The sequence below is a fragment of the Papilio machaon genome, chromosome 17 (genome assembly GCF_912999745.1).
Source record: "Papilio machaon chromosome 17, ilPapMach1.1, whole genome shotgun sequence".
Taxonomy (NCBI): domain Eukaryota; kingdom Metazoa; phylum Arthropoda; class Insecta; order Lepidoptera; family Papilionidae; genus Papilio; species Papilio machaon.
Window position 1 is genome coordinate 276,589 of NC_060002.1, and position 19,629 is coordinate 296,217.

At 50.1% G+C, this 19,629-nt stretch overlaps 3 protein-coding genes across 4 annotated transcripts; 1 reads left to right on the forward strand and 2 right to left on the reverse strand.

Moving 5' to 3' along the window:
• The first annotated feature begins 1,668 nt into the window (after positions 1-1,668).
• Positions 1,669-5,768, forward strand: LOC106708895 (RNA-binding protein 4.1). Of its 2 annotated transcripts, none has more exons than XM_014500489.2 (4): positions 1,669-1,818; positions 1,894-2,675; positions 3,075-3,146; positions 5,671-5,768. In XM_014500489.2, exons 1-4 carry the CDS (start codon positions 1,810-1,812, stop codon positions 5,687-5,689), a joined length of 882 nt encoding a protein of 293 aa, XP_014355975.1. In that variant the 5' UTR covers positions 1,669-1,809; the 3' UTR covers positions 5,690-5,768. The 2 variants fall into 2 exon arrangements, with proteins under 2 accessions (XP_014355975.1, XP_014355974.1); XM_014500488.2 differs by lacking the exon at positions 5,671-5,768 and adding an exon at positions 4,055-5,210 and having other exon boundaries at positions 1,670-1,818.
• A 293-nt stretch (positions 5,769-6,061) lies between these two features.
• Positions 6,062-7,343, reverse strand: LOC106708605. The gene is made up of 2 exons (XM_014500142.2): positions 7,081-7,343; positions 6,062-6,527 (listed from the first exon to the last, which is right to left on the reverse strand). The coding sequence occupies exons 1-2, from the start codon at positions 7,154-7,156 to the stop codon at positions 6,217-6,219; spliced, it is 387 nt and encodes a 128-aa protein (XP_014355628.1). The 5' UTR covers positions 7,157-7,343; the 3' UTR covers positions 6,062-6,216.
• Positions 7,344-7,889: 546 nt separating this feature from the next.
• Positions 7,890-19,071, reverse strand: LOC106708606 (transcription termination factor 2). Its single transcript, XM_045681834.1, has 16 exons — positions 18,823-19,071; positions 18,655-18,747; positions 18,017-18,088; positions 16,993-17,573; positions 16,482-16,895; positions 15,330-15,542; positions 15,065-15,194; positions 14,872-14,991; positions 14,578-14,778; positions 10,383-10,499; positions 9,976-10,175; positions 9,678-9,893; positions 9,276-9,591; positions 8,934-9,154; positions 8,646-8,823; positions 7,890-8,571 (listed from the first exon to the last, which is right to left on the reverse strand). The coding sequence occupies exons 1-16, from the start codon at positions 18,992-18,994 to the stop codon at positions 8,096-8,098; spliced, it is 3,720 nt and encodes a 1,239-aa protein (XP_045537790.1). The 5' UTR covers positions 18,995-19,071; the 3' UTR covers positions 7,890-8,095.
• Between the last annotated feature and the right edge of the window lie 558 nt (positions 19,072-19,629).

A 19,629-nucleotide genomic window follows, 5' to 3' on the forward strand; every position in this document is an offset into this window, starting at 1 on the left:
ATGTTATTTGCAATATACCTCTTGTTGTCAAATCTATTGTACAATGTTTCCCAGGCTTTAATATAATTGTCATTTGTAATAGTAATACTGCGGAGTAATTGTTCTGCCTCCCCGGCTACGAGTGACTTTAGATAATGCAATTTCTGAACATCATCTAAAGTTGTATTTTTATGAACGATCGAAGTGAATAAATCTCTAAACGATGGCCAGTCTATATAATTACCCGAAAATGTGGGTATCTGTATCGCAGGTAACTTTATCTCTGTACTTGTACTAGTTCTCGGGCTAAGTGCACTACTTGTAGTCATCTCTTTATTTAGTTCAATTAACTTTTCCTTTAACGAAGTCTTGTAAATTGTATAAAGTTCATCCAAATCATCAAACTTATTTAAACTAAAATAGTCGACAGAACTTCTTTGTCCACGAAGAATCAACGCCGATATTTCTTCGTGTCCCTTTGTGAACGAACAATATAAACGTTCCAAGGTTTCTAGGCGCGTTTCCACGTATCTTGATGTTATTCGAGACTTAGGTGTTTTCAAATAATTAGTTTGAGCTTTTTGTATTTGTTCAATTCTGTCCTCTTGAAGACTTATTAACCTTTTGGCTTGTTCCATTTTAATAATACAAGTTGAAGCACTTAACAAAATTAAAAAACAAAATAAGAAAACCAAGAGGGCATGTAAAAAATAATTGCACTAATAAACTTGTATGATGCACCTCTGTGGCAAACGTAATTAACTATCCAAAACTTGTATTCAATCGACAAGTCTAAAGTAACGAACTCAAGTTTTGTAATGAAAATATTCAGCCTACTCGAAACTCAATTCAATTTACCTAGTCGAATATTTAATTCGAACGCAGTACACTCAGACCGAAATATCCGGCTCGAAGGACCATTTGTTTGTCTCCTACGCAACTTTGTCCGAAATTCAGACGACTCGACCAACGCAACGAAACGAACGAAACTACAAAACGAAACTACAAAACGCAACCGACATCAATGACAACAACGAACTACCAAAACACCAAAATCATTCAGGACCCGCGGGAGGTATATGTGTAGCGAGATATGTCTCTAAACATCGCGATTAAATCAAACGATGTCTCGCTACAACGCCATCTTTTAGGGCGCAGCAGAAACGGCGCCAACAACCACAATAGGCTGCAAAGACCCTTTTACTTCAAGAAATATGCAATTCTGGCAGTACCATGAAACAGGTACCACACTATTTCTTCTCTATTAATCAATGTTGATGCTGGTATTCTATTGCCTCATTACCATCTCGTTTTCCTTGCTGTTTGCATTCCCCGGACACGAATATAGAATTACACATTGATAGCTTTGTAAATATCTACGTAAGAAATATGGATTTAATAAATATTGCTTCGTCCATAAACAAAAATTCACGAGAAAAAACCACAACAATTGTTTATGGACGAAACCGGACATAAAATTATGGCAAGACCAAGAAGCTTTGGTTTTCTTTGCTTCAATTTGATTGGCCAAGTTAAAAGACGCATTTTGTTTTAACCAATTGAATGAGTACTGATTTGACGCCTAGTGCAATTCGACCAATTGTACTGTGAGGTGCGGTTTACTGTCAAATGCCATAGGCTTAGAGCTCCAAACAAACTGACTGTTCTAATTTCTAAGACGTCATTTATGTTCATTATAATACATCGCCCGCCACCGCCATTTTGTTGCTAAAAGAAGCGGGATTGCGGTACTTTGTTATAAATGCACGTGTACTGAGTTTTATAAAATTATTGAATATTGAATTAGAACAAAGTGTTATAAGGAACAAAATGGTGCCGGTAAGTGTAAATGATTATTGTTAATGGTATGTTATGTAAATTGAGTAAAATTGATAAAAGTAATAATGTTTTCAGCAAACAAAAGTTTTCGTCGGTAGCTTGCCCCAGGGCTCCAAGCCGGAGGATCTTCGGAAGTTATTCGAGCGGTTCGGAGTAGTCACTGAATGTGACATAATGAACAGATGCGGATTTGTACATATGCAGACAGAGGAGCAGGCTGCGGCCGCCATCCGCAGCTTAAACAATACGACGTTCAATGGAGGTGTTATAACAGTAGAGAGAGGACGTATCAAGGAACGGGGGCAACGCGGCGGCGGGGCACGCGGTGGTATGCGAGGTGGAATGAGAGGATCGATGGACCGGCGCTCCGGAGGACCGATGCGCGGGGGTCCGCCGACCAGGGATGCTCCTTACATGAGGGACGCCCGACCAATGGGTCCGATGAGAGGAGGCGACATGCGCGGGCCCCCTATGGGTGGTGGAATGCCAATGCGGAACGGTATGGGCGCTCCACCATACGACCGAAGCATGGAGCGACCCATGGGCTATGACGACCGCGGGTACAACGGCTACGGAGGCGAAGACCGGCGAGGATTTGCACTGATGGACGGGCGCGGCCGCGACCAGTACGGTGCTCCACCAATGTACGACGACCGACGCGGGTACGCCGCGGAGGACATGACAGGCATGTACGCGGAGGATAGACGCGCCGGCATGTACGGCGACGAGAGAGACATGATAGACCGGCGAGCTCCGATGCGGCCGGGACCCATGCCCGCGGCTTATGAACGGCCGCCGCCCCGCGCCGCGCCCATCCCCGCTGCAGACATGTTCAGCAGGCGCTCACCACCACCTATGTTAGTATTTTAGCTTTAGTTTTGTTTTATTTCTACAGAAGGTCTTCTTGGAGCGGACTCACAACATTTTTGCCATGCTTTAGATATCTAAACATAGATAATGCCTAGCTCAAACTTGTCAAACAGTATCTAGGATCAAGAATCTAGACATAGTATGTTGCCATGTTTAGAACTTTAGTTCAAGCTTCCAAGAAGTGGTTACAGAGACAGCTTCCATGTAGTAACTTATTCCAAAGGCTTTTAAAAAATTGCATAATTATTTGCTAATTTTCCACAACAATTTTGTAGTTTAATGTTTTAATAATATAAAAGCAATGACATTCAACTACTTTTGCGGTGATTCCTTTTCATTTGCCTTTGTAGTTAGTGCTACTAAGAGATGATAATGATATGTTTCAGGCGTGGCGCAGGGGGAGTTGCCGGCGGTTACGACAGAGACCCCTACGCACAGCAGTACCCACCAATGGGCAGGTAAGTTACCCACCTCACACTCTACAACTTTCAAGTAATTGCATGCATCACAACTTGTGTGCATACAAGGAAAAAGTTTGTCACCAGTGAGATTTTTGTTAGACACAAATTGGGTTGTCTCATGACTTAGTCTGTAATTGACACTCTTTGAGCTGCAAAATTACTGATGTATTAAACTAAATTTCATTATAAAATGATGATTGCAGTTTCTTGATGATTGTTAGTTTAAAAGTAATAGTTACGGAATTGACGAAAAAAATATTAAATTGCTTTTAAATGGTCTTCTTGCAAAGTAAATAAAACCGTATGAGCTGAACCTGAAGAAAATTACATCAGTTTGTCAAAGTATAGCCAAGAATACACTAGGTAACAAAATATCCTCCCCGTTGTGATGCAAAACGATTTCCTGTCTGCCGTGCAACGTCGTGACTCGCTGTATGTGACGAGGAATGAATCGCTTCCTCCGTCTGCAAGAGCGCACACATGTCGTATGTCAGTGCAGCGTAGTGCATGTCTCTCTGCTTTCACGATTACGTTAACGCTTAGTTAATATCCGACAATCTGTTTTGACGATATTCCTTCCACATGCGTAGTGTACAGTAGTGTGACAGTCCGGCGACACCGCGCCCAGTCTTCACACGTCGCCCCGTTTGTCTCCTAGTGCATTCAAGGTTTTATACATTTCCTAATTGAAACAATTACGTTATCGGATAATAATTTACGAAATTTAATTAAATTGCAAATTTTTCGTGTCAATTTTTTTTTGTCAGCAAATGTTACATTTAGAAGAAATTTGATTCGTTGTATTTTAATATGTATTTAGTTATCAGTGAGAAGAGAAGGGAAGAGTCGGATGAGGCAGTTGTCTGGCGCACGAGCGATGTTCTAAGGTGAAACGTTTGTTTTAGGGGGAGTCACGCGGGTTGGTAACTGTCTGTCGGTCTGGCCGCCGCGGCCGCCGCTCACGCCGATACACATAGGCAATAAGGTTAACATTTCGGGCCGGGCGAGGCACGGGGCGGTATTTCTCAATTTACAATCATATGGAACACGTTACGATAAATGTGTAGCGAAGTTGTTTACTTCATAACGTACCAATTATTACATAAGAATTTGTAGTTGTTATAATAATGAGCAAACGACAAACACGTCGCCGGCCGCGGGGTTGTCTAGTTGCGTTCGTAACTTGAGTGGATGTGTCCGCTCCCGCACGCTAAGCCGGTAGCCGGCAGCCAGTAGCCGGTAGACGGTAGCCGACAGCCAGTAGACGGTAGCCGGCAGCCGTAGAGTCGCCCCGCGGCCGAGCCCGCTCCGATCGACCACAATCAAATTATGTCATCATTTTGTATTACAATAAAGATAATAAAATTAGCACCCGCGGTTTGATTTACCCGCTGACGACGTCGTCGCCCGACTGAATGTTATATTGAAATTTATTTTACGAGATATCGTTCTAGAATAATTCAAATGTATTTTAAGCTGTACCATAATTTACTTTAGATTAAATCCTTTACCATTTTATTTTATTTTTTTATTTACATCCTCCGATTGCATGTGACATGTCTCTTACTGCGGCTCGCTCGCTATTCTGTTTGCGTTTGCGGTTGCGGTTGTTACATAACTTGTCATGGTTATATTATTACAGGAGATAACGTCTAGGCGTGTATCCGGAGATGTAGTTGATGGGTGGCTTAGTGTTAAATATCATGTTAGTGAATGCAAAAAGTTAGCGAAGCGACGTGAGGCGCCCGATGCGGGGCGTTCAGTGCGTACGTTACTCGCTAGCTAGAGTGATAGCGCTCAGGCGGCGGCGAGATGAGGTCGAGAGGCGTTTGCGTTGCGCAACACCGGTGCGGACTCGGCCCCCTGCGTTATCCAGTCGCAATACTTGAGCGTACCCTTGTGCCGCACGCAGCGCCCGCCTCGTGCAGGCGGAGCTAACACTCGAAGGCGACACGGCTGCGGGCCGCACGAGTAGGCGTTGCGGTGAGGTTTGTTTGCGGCACGTGTGACAAGAGTTAGCTTACGCATCGGCGCGCCGCAGACGAGGAGAACGTTACAATCGTAAGTACGGGCGCGGCGTCGCAATCCGCTACACTACAGCCGCCCGCCGGAGCCGCCATCGCCGCCCCCACCGTCCTCACAGTATCAACACACGTCACACACACTTGTGAGCAATTTTAACATTTCATTTGAAAGATCACACGTGCGCAATGTTTAAATTTACAATAACAATCGGCCATGTCGTGTTATTTATTTAGGAAGCTTTGTACTATATAACGGAATGCGACGCGCATCATGCAGCTCGATGAGCTTACATGAGGCAAGTAGCTCGTCTGGACGGACCCTCATATAAATCCTCAGTAAATAACGTAATAATGGAGAACGTCGATGATCCACTCTGTTTTCTGTTCCATTGATATACAATAAGAAAAGCGCACAAATTGAACAAATATTGAACCCCGTACACATGAAAAAATTACTTAATTTTACTGTTATTATAACATTGTTGTGTGTTTAACAGAATCTGGTATCCAGAATGAAACAAAAAACATGATGGACCCCGAGGAAGGGTGATGGACGTCTCACAAAGTATGTAATTGTTGCGCCGCCAACAGCACTCAGAGGATGCGGTGGGGAAGTTGTTTCGGTCCACCTCGAGCGTCGGCAGGCATTCACAAAAGAGGATAATGTGGTAGAAAAACTAAAGAAATAATGGATAAATAAATTTAATGTTATTGTATACAATTTTGTTTCTTTTTTACCATTTCAGAAACATTTTACAGAGTTAATACTCCAGTCATCTCGCACAAAGAAACCGATTGGCGTATTTTAGTTTTATTACTTTTACATTTTAAGAATACTTATTACTTAATTTTAATACGAAAATATTGAGTAAAATGATTATATAAAAATAAAAACAATACTAAATTTTGGTGGAACTCGGCAATTACAATAACACAGAAACCACATAATCACATTCCTTTATAAATAATAATAGCTTACACATTATTAAAGCAGAAGTAAGTCCCAATGACGAATGATTGATGAATTGAATGACTATCCATTGTCATCTGAGCGAGTCTAAATATAAAGAGGCGTTGTTGATGGCCCTGGTGAGCTTGAGCAGCTCGGCGTGCAGGCAGGCGCGCGCCAGCTCGGCCAGTGCTGCGCCCGCGCGCGCCCCGCACTCGCCCGCGCCGCCACCCAGCGCCTCCGCCAGCCGCGCCGACACCTTGCCCGCGTCCTTTTGGTGAACGCTCTTGGGTGAGATGCGGCGCGCCTTCCTGTACAGGCCGTCCGCGGCGGCGGTCAGGTTGAGCAGCGCGGCGTCGCTCCCCCGCCGCGCATCGCCTCGCCCGCTGCGCCCCAGCATGAAGCCTAGATTACGTTCACAACCATAATGCAATGTTTCAAATAGATGTGATGCAATTACAAGAAGTGCGCCGCGTTCCGGTTATATTTACATCCCAGATCGCAGTAGCATTTAAAACAAGATTAAAATAGTATCGTTTTCTATTTTCACTTTTAACGAATAAATTAGTCTTTCTCTTTAAATCAATATATTTTAAAGGCACATTATGCTATGATTGATTTCTAAATACATTTCAGAAAATTGTCACTACAACGAGGACGTATGATGAAGTTATTACCTCCATGCGTTACACTCGCTTCGGAGCGTGAATGATGTTTTGTAAACTGTACGAAATATAGAACAAAACAGTGTAAATTGTCTAGGTATAATCTAGTATTTTCAAATTTTATGGCACTTAGGTATTTGATACCTATAAAATTGTAGGTGCTAATGAAATAGCGTGTAATGTTTTAGTTGGTGAGTTTATTCGACTGCCTGCAATAACTTTGAGTAGGATAATGAATGAAGGGGAAGCCAGTGTGCTATCAGTGAAGGAAGGTAGTAAATAAAGCGGGTCACCTCCAAATATGCAAATGATGGCGACGAAGAGCGCGATGACGGCGCAGAGCCTCTTGGTGGCGGGGTCGCTGGCCATGGCGGGCGGCGCCGAGTGTCACTGTCGCGCCGGCGGCGGGGCCGCGCTGGCTCCTGCACTTGGCTATTTTTGGACGACGCGATTTTACGTTGTCTCGCCGATTCCCCGAGCGCAATACGCGCTTTTAATTCTTTGTTTGAAATATTTAGTCTTTAGGTTTTTGCCAAGTTTCTCTAAGATATGTATGTAGTTAGTACTTTATTTTTAAACAACGTAAGAATTTGCAAATAAAATCATTAGAAGATTGTCGATATTGCTAAGAAAGAAAGTAAACTACAAAACATATGAGTAATTGATTGTGTAAGTTTATTAATAACAGTGTAAAAGCGAGTGATGAACTAGACACTCCGCTAACTTAACTAATTAAATAGGGTTTAAATGTAGGAAAAGAAATGATTGGGGAGGTAATAAAACCAAGGCGTTAAATTAACAAATATTATTACATATTAACTAGGAATTACAATCATATATTTCACATCTTAATTTGTGTCACACTTAATTAAAATAATAATTATGTAATGTTGTCTTCGATCTTTTATTTAAGATATTGTTTGTCTTTGTAATTAGACGGAAAACAAACTGATGATGTATCAGTAATCAGTTTTAAAACAGATTAGATACATGTTATATTCATATATTGATTATAATTAAACCCTATATTTATTATTTACATTTGGCACATTTAAAAGCATCAAGTTATATAATAATGAAAAAATAAATTGAGAGCACAACAAGTTTGTTAGAGTACAATTCGAGAGACAAGATTTGACAACATTAAGTAGAATATAATTATCACATCATTACTTCATAATTTTACATCTTGTTTCAAAGCCAAAATTCACAGCGACATTAATCAGTACAGCTGATAGACGTTAAACAATACATCATTGACCTGTAAGTAAGTAAAGGCGAGACATTGACTTAAACACTAGACTGCGGCTAGGCGGCCATGTTGAAGAGCACCTTGAGGTCCTCGATGGAGAGCTTGGCGTGGTTGGTGGCGCGCGCGCCGGTCAGCACGCTGTCGGCCAGCGCCAGCTTGTCCTGCTGCAGGCGGCGGATGGACTGCTCCACGGTGTCGCGGCACATGAAGCGGTACACGTGCACGTGGCGCGTCTGCCCCACGCGGTACACGCGGTCCTGCGCCTGCTGCTCCAGCTGCGGGTTCCAGTGCGGGTCCAGCAGCAGCAGGTGACTGGCGCCGCACAGGTTGAGCCCCACGCCGCCCGCAGTCAGCGAGAGCAGCATCACGCGCACCGGCGACGCGGGGTCGTTGAGCGCTCGCACCAGCGGCGGCCGCGCGCCCACCGGCACCGCCCCGCTCAGCGTCACGCAGCGCACCCCCGCGCGGCCCAGCTCGCGCTCCACCAGCGCCAGCACGCCCGTCCACTGCGACACCACCACCGCCTTCTCGCCTGCGGACATTCCCCCGCCAGCAGTCAGCACCCCGCGCTCTGCACGTGCAGGCGTCGTGAAGGTTCTCGCTTACCTTCGTTGGAGAAGACGTGCTCGTTGAGGCAGGCCATGACGGCGGCGATCTTGGAGGAGGGTCTGTCGAGCGCGAACACGGGGTTGTTGGGCGCCAGCACAGAGCGGAGCGCCTCCGCCGTCGTGCTGCCCTCCTCGCCCTCCTCCTCACCCTCACCCTCGCCCTCGCCACCTTTGCTCTGATCGCAATTGAGAATTAACCAGTCATTTAAACGTCTCCCAAATCCATGATAAAAATGATCTGTTATCGCGATCGGCAACACTCGTATAGTGAATGTAAAATGTATACTTTTCTCTTATTGCTGCTATCTTCGAGCACGAGCTTGTTGAGTTCGTCGAGCAGGTCCTGCTCCGCGGGGTCTGCGTGCAGGTCACGGAGGTCTGCGGGGTCCGGCGCGGGGTCTGCGGGGTCGTCGCGCAGCATGGCGGCGATGAGGCCGCAGTGACAGCACACTTGGCGCAGACGCAGCAGCAGCACCAGGATCTCGTGTGACTTGACCGGCTTCACGCCTGCGCGCAGATGACCGATTGAATTCATGTAATATTTCATGTTAGTTTTTATTATTCAAGTGAGGGTCGAGGTCAAAGAACAAACTAAAAATAGGAGTAAAATGTGAGCAGCGTGTTGCACCTTGCAACTTGACCATGCGGCGGTGCATGGCGTGGTATGCGCCGCGGTCGCCGAGCTGGTCGTGGCGCTGCTCGGCGCGCTGCTGCAGGAACTGCGCGAACAGCGTCTTGGAGAGCACGAGCAGCTTCTGGTAGACGTTCATCTCGTCGCGCGCCAGCGTCACGTCCAGGTCGTGCGTGTCGCGCGCGGGCAGGCAGGCGAGCTGGCCGCGCGCCTGCAGCTGCTGCTTGGTGCGCCGCAGCATGATGCAACGCATGATCGTGCTCAGCCGCTCCTGCCCGCCCAGGCTCTTGTTGTCGATCCACTTCTTCCACATCTGCGAGACGAGTCACCATGTACAACGGGAGCGGGAGGTGCGGGAGGTGCGGGAGAAGCAGGCGCGAGGTCGAGGCGGGGCAGCACCTGGAGGTCGTCGAAGGGCGAGCAGCCGAGGTAGCGCAGCAGGGCGAAGAGGTCGAGGTCCTTGTTGTGCAGCGGGGTGCCGGTGAGCGCCCAGCGGCGGCGAGCACGGAGCCTGGCGGGCAGCACGGCGCCCGCGGTCGCGCTCTTGTGGTTGCGTACAACGTGCGCCTCGTCCAGGATGCAGCGCCGCCATTGCACGCGCATCAGCGCCCCGTTCTGACACACACAGAGGCACTCTGTTACAAACACCGTGTCTACGTGTGGTGTGTGTGTATGTGTGGGGAGGGAGGGGGGGCACCTTCTCGGCCTCGCGCAGCAGTATATTGTATGTGGTGATGACGAGGTCGTGGTGCGCGATGCGGTGCGGCTGCGTGGCGCGCGCGGTGCCGTGGTGCATGCAGACGCTGAGGCGGTGCGGCCGACAGTGGCGGGTCGTCTCCTCCGCCCACTGCTGCACCAGCGACGCCGGGCACACCACCAGCGTGCCGCCCCGCACCACTGCACCCGTAACACAACTTCACATGATTGTCTTTTACAAAAACAAAATCTAAAAAACGATAACGAGTAAGTTATATTCCACAGTTAGCTTCTCTAAAACGAGACGATTTATGTTAGCGCCATGAGCCGGCGCTAGAGCTATGCTCGTCAACAGTTGTCGAGACGCAGTGCTAGTACAGTAGTGTGAGGCAGACGCAGAAGACTCACGCTGCTTGCCGCCGCGGCCGGCGTCATCGCTGTCGTCGTCCTCATCATCGGTCGCCTCCTTGTCGCTGGCCACCAGCGAGATCATCGTGATGGTCTTGCCCAGCCCCATGTCGTCCGCTGCAAAGAGACACATTGTAGTGTTGTAGTACACACGAGTAGTGTTGTGGGGGGTGTGGGGGTGATGCGAGGCAGACAGACCGAGTATGCCGCCTGCGGGGCGCTGCGTCTCGCGCCAGCGCAGCCAGGTGAGCGCGTGCAGCTGGTGCGGCATGAGCTGTGTGGCGAGCGGGGGGTGCGGGGGGTGTGGGGGTGATGCGAGGCAGACAGACCGAGTATGCCGCCTGCGGGGCGCTGCGTCTCGCGCCAGCGCAGCCAGGTGAGCGCGTGCAGCTGGTGCGGCATGAGCTGTGTGGCGAGCGGGGGGTGTGGGGGGTGTGGGGGTGATGCGAGGCAGACAGACCGAGTATGCCGCCTGCGGGGCGCTGCGTCTCGCGCCAGCGCAGCCAGGTGAGCGCGTGCAGCTGGTGCGGCATGAGCTGGGTGGCGAGCGGGGGGTGTGGGGGGTGTGGGGGTGATGCGAGGCAGACAGACCGAGTATGCCGCCTGCGGGGCGCTGCGTCTCGCGCCAGCGCAGCCAGGTGAGCGCGTGCAGCTGGTGCGGCATGAGCTGGGTGGCGAGCGGGGGGTGCGGGGGGTGTGGGGGTGATGCGAGGCAGACAGACCGAGTATGCCGCCTGCGGGGCGCTGCGTCTCGCGCCAGCGCAGCCAGGTGAGCGCGTGCAGCTGGTGCGGCATGAGCTGGGTGGCGAGCGGGGGGTGTGGGGGGTGTGGGGGTGATGCGAGGCAGACAGACCGAGTATGCCGCCTGCGGGGCGCTGCGTCTCGCGCCAGCGCAGCCAGGTGAGCGCGTGCAGCTGGTGCGGCATGAGCTGGGTGGCGAGCGGGGGGTGTGGGGGGTGTGGGGGTGATGCGAGGCAGACAGACCGAGTATGCCGCCTGCGGGGCGCTGCGTCTCGCGCCAGCGCAGCCAGGTGAGCGCGTGCAGCTGGTGCGGCATGAGCTGTGTGGCGAGCGGGGGGTGCGGGGGGTGTGGGGGTGATGCGAGGCAGACAGACCGAGTATGCCGCCTGCGGGGCGCTGCGTCTCGCGCCAGCGCAGCCAGGTGAGCGCGTGCAGCTGGTGCGGCATGAGCTGGGTGGCGAGCGGGGGGTGTGGGGGGTGTGGGGGTGATGCGAGGCAGACAGACCGAGTATGCCGCCTGCGGGGCGCTGCGTCTCGCGCCAGCGCAGCCAGGTGAGCGCGTGCAGCTGGTGCGGCATGAGCTGGGTGGCGAGCGGGGGGTGTGGGGGGTGTGGGGGTGATGCGAGGCAGACAGACCGAGTATGCCGCCTGCGGGGCGCTGCGTCTCGCGCCAGCGCAGCCAGGTGAGCGCGTGCAGCTGGTGCGGCATGAGCTGTGTGGCGAGCGGGGGGTGTGAGGGGTGTGGGGGTGATGCGAGGCAGACAGACCGAGTATGCCGCCTGCGGGGCGCTGCGTCTCGCGCCAGCGCAGCCAGGTGAGCGCGTGCAGCTGGTGCGGCATGAGCTGTGTGGCGAGCGGGGGGTGCGGGGGGTGTGGGGGTGATGCGAGGCAGACAGACCGAGTATGCCGCCTGCGGGGCGCTGCGTCTCGCGCCAGCGCAGCCAGGTGAGCGCGTGCAGCTGGTGCGGCATGAGCTGGGTGGCGAGCGGGGGGTGTGGGGGGTGTGGGGGTGATGCGAGGCAGACAGACCGAGTATGCCGCCTGCGGGGCGCTGCGTCTCGCGCCAGCGCAGCCAGGTGAGCGCGTGCAGCTGGTGCGGCATGAGCTGTGTGGCGAGCGGGGGGTGTGAGGGGTGTGGGGGTGATGCGAGGCAGACAGACCGAGTATGCCGCCTGCGGGGCGCTGCGTCTCGCGCCAGCGCAGCCAGGTGAGCGCGTGCAGCTGGTGCGGCATGAGCTGTGTGGCGAGCGGGGGGTGTGGGGGTGATGCGAGGCAGACAGACCGAGTATGCCGCCTGCGGGGCGCTGCGTCTCGCGCCAGCGCAGCCAGGTGAGCGCGTGCAGCTGGTGCGGCATGAGCTGGGTGGCGAGCGGGGGGTGTGAGGGGTGTGGGGGTGATGCGAGGCAGACAGACCGAGTATGCCGCCTGCGGGGCGCTGCGTCTCGCGCCAGCGCAGCCAGGTGAGCGCGTGCAGCTGGTGCGGCATGAGCTGTGTGGCGAGCGGGGGGTGTGGGGGGGGTGGGGGTGATGCGAGGCAGACAGACCGAGTATGCCGCCTGCGGGGCGCTGCGTCTCGCGCCAGCGCAGCCAGGTGAGCGCGTGCAGCTGGTGCGGCATGAGCTGGGTGGCGAGCGGGGGGTGTGGGGGGTGTGGGGGTGATGCGAGGCAGACAGACCGAGTATGCCGCCTGCGGGGCGCTGCGTCTCGCGCCAGCGCAGCCAGGTGAGCGCGTGCAGCTGGTGCGGCATGAGCTGTGTGGCGAGCGGGGGGTGTGGGGGTGATGCGAGGCAGACAGACCGAGTATGCCGCCTGCGGGGCGCTGCGTCTCGCGCCAGCGCAGCCAGGTGAGCGCGTGCAGCTGGTGCGGCATGAGCTGGGTGGCGAGCGGGGGGTGTGGGGGGTGTGGGGGTGATGCGAGGCAGACAGACCGAGTATGCCGCCTGCGGGGCGCTGCGTCTCGCGCCAGCGCAGCCAGGTGAGCGCGTGCAGCTGGTGCGGCATGAGCTGTGTGGCGAGCGGGGGGTGTGGGGGGTGTGGGGGTGATGCGAGGCAGACAGACCGAGTATGCCGCCTGCGGGGCGCTGCGTCTCGCGCCAGCGCAGCCAGGTGAGCGCGTGCAGCTGGTGCGGCATGAGCTGGGTGGCGAGCGGGGGGTGCGGGGGGTGTGGGGGTGATGCGAGGCAGACAGACCGAGTATGCCGCCTGCGGGGCGCTGCGTCTCGCGCCAGCGCAGCCAGGTGAGCGCGTGCAGCTGGTGCGGCATGAGCTGTGTGGCGAGCGGGGGGTGTGGGGGTGATGCGAGGCAGACAGACCGAGTATGCCGCCTGCGGGGCGCTGCGTCTCGCGCCAGCGCAGCCAGGTGAGCGCGTGCAGCTGGTGCGGCATGAGCTGGGTGGCGAGCGGGGGGTGTGGGGGGTGTGGGGGTGATGCGAGGCAGACAGACCGAGTATGCCGCCTGCGGGGCGCTGCGTCTCGCGCCAGCGCAGCCAGGTGAGCGCGTGCAGCTGGTGCGGCATGAGCTGGGTGGCGAGCGGGGGGTGTGGGGGTGATGCGAGGCAGACAGACCGAGTATGCCGCCTGCGGGGCGCTGCGTCTCGCGCCAGCGCAGCCAGGTGAGCGCGTGCAGCTGGTGCGGCATGAGCTGTGTGGCGAGCGGGGGGTGTGGGGGTGATGCGAGGCAGACAGACCGAGTATGCCGCCTGCGGGGCGCTGCGTCTCGCGCCAGCGCAGCCATTGAGCGCGTGCAGCTGGTGCGGCATGAGCTGTGTGGCGAGCGGGGGGTGTGAGGGGTGTGGGGGTGATGCGAGGCAGACAGACCGAGTATGCCGCCTGCGGGGCGCTGCGTCTCGCGCCAGCGCAGCCAGGTGAGCGCGTGCAGCTGGTGCGGCATGAGCTGTGTGGCGAGCGGGGGGTGTGAGGGGTGTGGGGGTGATGCGAGGCAGACAGACCGAGTATGCCGCCTGCGGGGCGCTGCGTCTCGCGCCAGCGCAGCCAGGTGAGCGCGTGCAGCTGGTGCGGCATGAGCTGTGTGGCGAGCGGGGGGTGTGAGGGGTGTGGGGGTGATGCGAGGCAGACAGACCGAGTATGCCGCCTGCGGGGCGCTGCGTCTCGCGCCAGCGCAGCCAGGTGAGCGCGTGCAGCTGGTGCGGCATGAGCTGTGTGGCGAGCGGGGGGTGTGAGGGGTGTGGGGGTGATGCGAGGCAGACAGACCGAGTATGCCGCCTGCGGGGCGCTGCGTCTCGCGCCAGCGCAGCCAGGTGAGCGCGTGCAGCTGGTGCGGCATGAGCTGTGTGGCGAGCGGGGGGTGTGGGGGTGATGCGAGGCAGACAGACCGAGTATGCCGCCTGCGGGGCGCTGCGTCTCGCGCCAGCGCAGCCAGGTGAGCGCGTGCAGCTGGTGCGGCATGAGCTGTGTGGCGAGCGGGGGGTGTGGGGGTGATGCGAGGCAGACAGACCGAGTATGCCGCCTGCGGGGCGCTGCGTCTCGCGCCAGCGCAGCCAGGTGAGCGCGTGCAGCTGGTGCGGCATGAGCTGGGTGGCGAGGGCGGCGGGCGCGGTCGCCAGCTCGTGCTCGGGCGGGCGGGAGGCGAGCGCCTCGTGCAGGTCGCGCAGTCGCTCCAGGATCAGGTTGCGCTCCGCCATGTGCGTCGACATAGCTGACATGTGACAGAGAGAGAGAGCGCGTGACAAACGACTTGTATTTCCATGTGCCTATTAATTTATTTGAATCATAAGAAAGCAGTACTCACCTTGTTTGCCAAACATCCTCGGCTGCACGGCCTCGCTGGCTTTCTTGATGTCGTCCCAGGAGAGACCCTTATCCTCGGCGCCGAAGCCGTCCTTGGCAATATCTTCAGCTGTAGGTTCATCTGCAAATAGCGTAAAAAATATAAGCTTTGTCGATTCTCCATGGGGCAGTGTACGTGTGAGGGTGACACAGACCGGGCTCGATCAGCATGTTGGCGACCTTGTCCCCCTGCAGACGCACGGCGTGCTCCAGAGCAGTCAGCCGCTCGATGAGTCTCACTCCGCCGTCAGGTAACGTGCCCACGTCCATGTTCTCCAGGAGGTTCTGCACGTGAACAACACATCACATTTATTATATCCAGTATCCATAAAAAAAACAATAAATTGTACTTAAAAACGATTCGATCGTTATCGGATCTGACAGATGCACGAGGTAGACTGGTGGTGAGTGTGCACTGACCCTGACGTTGTGCAGGTCCTCCTGCAGGCCGGTCAGCTTCTGCAGCTCGTTCTCGCGCACGTGCTTCTTCACGTACACCACCTGGTTTGGGTAGCTGGGGGGGAGGAGGTACTGCCGCATGTCTCCGCCCACCTTCTCGCTCTTACTCTCCAACTTCTCACTCCTCTTACTCGGAGATTTTTTTACCTTCGGGGATTTCTTCTCCTCTTTTACCTTGAGTTATAATAAATCCAAAATTACTTATATCTTAATTGATTAAACTGCTAAACTATCTTCGTTCTCAGTTACCGTTCAGTTATGTCAAACTATTCCTGATTGTATATTTATATTTTTAAAATTAACTAATAACCGCATTCTTTTACATAATACAATTGAAAAGGCGCTGGTATTTTCGTTTCATATTGGAAATTTTGTACCATACTGTAAACGTAAATTAAAAAGAAATAAGACGATGTCAGGCTATTTCAGTGACTTGGTCGCAAAAATCTGTTTGATTTGAAAAATTTCCGACTAGAAAATCGTAATGTTTTAACAATTGTAAACTATTCTGCATGGATTTAATTAAGACAAAGACAAAATAATAACTGAAATTTTAAAAAGCAGACAAAAAAGCGGTTACCTGTTTAGGCATTATCACTTTTGTAGACATCACAAACTATATACAATCGTTTTTTTTAAATTCAATATATTTATGACAATCGAAACAATATTTGCACAAATAATTGTAATAAATCAGTTTATAAACATTCAAAATAATGAATTAGCGGCCCGCCGCGTACACTGCCGTGTGTGTGACAACTCCTTACATACTACAGACATTTACCCACATCGATATTACATATTCATAAAATAATATGGGGTAGACTGAAACTAAAACGTTACGTTTCGATATTTATAATAGTTAATAGCATATTGCAGAATTAACTTTATCAACTATAAAAAACAGACTAAAATAACATATTTGAAAAATAAAAAATTTAATTAAAAATATAAAAGATGAAAATGAAACAAAATACAATAAAGCTAAGATATTAAAAATACTTTTTTTATTAGTCGTATGCTTTTTAAGAAGAACAGCAAAAAGGTCACAGAGTTTTGTGTGAGTCGTGACCGTAAGGAGTAAGTAAACGACTGGTAAAGGTAAATACTGACCGGCTCTTCGTCGTCGCTGCTGAGCGCGATGATCTCGGGCTCGCGGTCGATGATGGTGACATCGTCGTTGATGACATTCTCCTTGTAGCCGCTGTTGTCACGCTGTATGCTGTTCAACACTTTGTTCCTGAGAGAAGCGCGTTTGCTGCCAGTGAGGTCGTACACTTCCACTTCGTTGTGCGTCAAATCACATATCTCGTTCTCGATTTTACTTTTACGTTTGGATTTGTCTTTAAATGACTCGTTAAATTCATTGGTGACATCTTTCAGTGGACTGGTGAAAGGGGAACAAATTAGCCTAGAATTATCTTTGTCTTCTTCCGCCTCGTTTGCTTTTTCAGGCGACATCCGAAGAGAGGCGCCGAAGTCAGGTAGCTCCTCCAAGCTGTTAGAGGAGCCTGGACGCGAAGAATTCTACGTACAAAAATAAAACTTAACATTGCAAATAATGAGAAGCACTCCAAATTATGAATTTTTGATGAACTCGTAATTACCCAATAACAATACTTACATCGTCGGACTGTATGTAGTCGGATTCGTCACTGGCCGTCTCCTTTGGCACGAAACCCATGATACTCATCCGCGTGGCGCGGGACATCACCATGTGATCATCATATTCATCACTCTCTACTTCACCACTTTTATTTTCAACCGTAGAGTTGATGGAATCTTTTGTAATTTCTTTATCGTCACCATCATCTTCGTAATTACTTGTTCTTTTCTTACTACTTTCTTCTTTGTCATTATTAACTTCATCAAGAAGGTTATCAAGAGGGTGCACTTTTTGGCAATCATTTTCGTCTTCACTACTTTCTATATACTTTTCATTTGTGTCACTTAGATGACTAACATCAGTGTTGTCATGATTGTCAGTTATAGCATTAGCTAAAACATTATCATTCACCTTGAGAGGTGTTTGCTGCAGACAGGCGTGCTTTTTGTTCTTGTTTTGTTCTATGACAATGGAGTTGTCCGTGTCAGAGTCTAGGATCATAATACGTTTCCTGTTCCTCCGACCGATAAAAGAATCCGAAGACCTGCGCGGTGTTTTTGGGTTGGGGCGTGGTCGTGGCACGATTTCAGGAGACATTTCTGTTCGTTAAAATTAAATGAAGTGAATTAAAACGAAATAATATTATAATATTTGTTCCATAGTTAAAAAAATAATTTGTAAGGTTTTGTCAATAGTATGAGTTAGTACTAAGAGTTCGATTTTCCGCAACACCACTGCTAGAGCATATTCTGCTTGTTAGCAGGATATGGACTACTCCAGCCAGCTTAACTCTCCAAGGAATATCAACAACCCCTTGATGTTGCCAGTGATTTCTGGGAGTAATCTCAGTGAAGCAAGATGTTTGAACAGTATGAGTTTTGAACAACAATTATACCTAGAATTCTATTAGTAGAAATTAAAAAAAAATCTATAATAGAAAATGTAGAAGATGAACAAATTGAGAAATGGATATTGCAACTTGCTTCTCTCTATTCTGGAACGGCACCTAAGGACATACGTTTTACTAAACAGTTTTATTTACCTTCATCAGAAGAACTATCTTCACATTTTCTTGATGTGCTGGTGGAACTCATTAAGCTTTCTCTTCTTGTTTCTAAAAGCAGACAGTAGTATTGGTGGTTTTACGTAATGCTTTACTTTATAATTAAGTGCAATTTGGGTTCATCTCATAATAGCTTTTGTCCACAATATTTCCCACATTGAGTCAAAAAATCTGTCTATATTATATATATCTTATTAATTATAAAGAGGAAAGATTTGATTGTGTGTTTGTTTGCATTGAATAGGCTCACTGTTGGGAAGCTATGCTATCCCTTGGTGAAATAGGATATAATTATTGTTTTTTTTTTTGTATTCGGTCTCATAGTATTTTATTTGTTAGATACAAAAAACCAATGTGATCTAGAAGTGAGTGGTGTGTCAGGACCTCGCCAAATGGATTTCCATGGTGTCTGCCTACCCCTCTGGGTTAGAAGAGTGTGTAATGTTGTAGTGATAGATATAACACCTATGAGGTAGAGGTTCTATCTTCTCAGGCATGACCTCAGAATTATAGAGAGTTGCAATACGTAATATTTATCAGGCATACATTCCATAACTAGTGGAATAATTGTTATTAAACTTATGAACATAACATAAAATAAAAATTTGTATACTAACCATCTTCACTGCTTGATATAACGGTGGGGGCGGCATCGCTTTTATTGTTGGTTGAAGAGTACTTTTTAGCATTATCATCTTCATCAGTGGCATCTACAAGAAAAGACATGTTATTGAATGACCTCAACATTACTGATAAGCCTGATAAGAAACAAAAAAAATTCTTACCTTCGGACGCCGATTCCTCAGACTCTGAAATGAAAACAGTCTGATTCTTAAAACCTTGTTTCTTTTTAGTAGTAAACGATTGATCTCCGACAAAACTATCGTCAATAACTTCTGTTTCAGAGTCGCCTTCTACTTTTGTAGAATCGCGATATTCAAAAAATGTACTTTCCATATTTGATTTAAAACGAATATAAGTTATACATTATAATCGAACTTTGTTTTTAGTTACAAAATTTCAAAACAATTCAAAAAATATTGTCGTTACGGCAAAAAGTCAAACTTGTCAAACATGTGATGTGGTGTTGCCTTCCATTAAGTAGGTGGTTGCCATTGCTATCTTTTCTTTTTCGGTTACTTTTTTTTTATCAAGGTGGAAATCTTCAAGAAGATACCCTGCCTTTTCGGGACAAAGACAGGGTTATGTGAGATTTCTACTCACTAAAACCCCTCGGTCGCCATTCTCAAGTACAACTGCGAGGGACCCGAGATCTCCAATGGAACGCACCGGGATTCGGACCTTAACAAAAATATTTATTACTAATACTAGCTGTCGCCCGCGACACCGTCCAGGCGGAATTAAAAAAACATAATAGGTAGCCTATGTATTCTACATCTATACTAAATTTCATCAAGATCTGTTCTGGAGATACCTTCAAACAAACATCCATCCATGCATCTAAACATTCGCATTTATAATATTGGTAAGAGTATTTATAATTTTTATATTATTATTGAATAATTCCTGTGATGAAACAGGAATTTTACCAAATCGTTGGCCATCCCGCCAACCAAATTCATCGTGTGCAG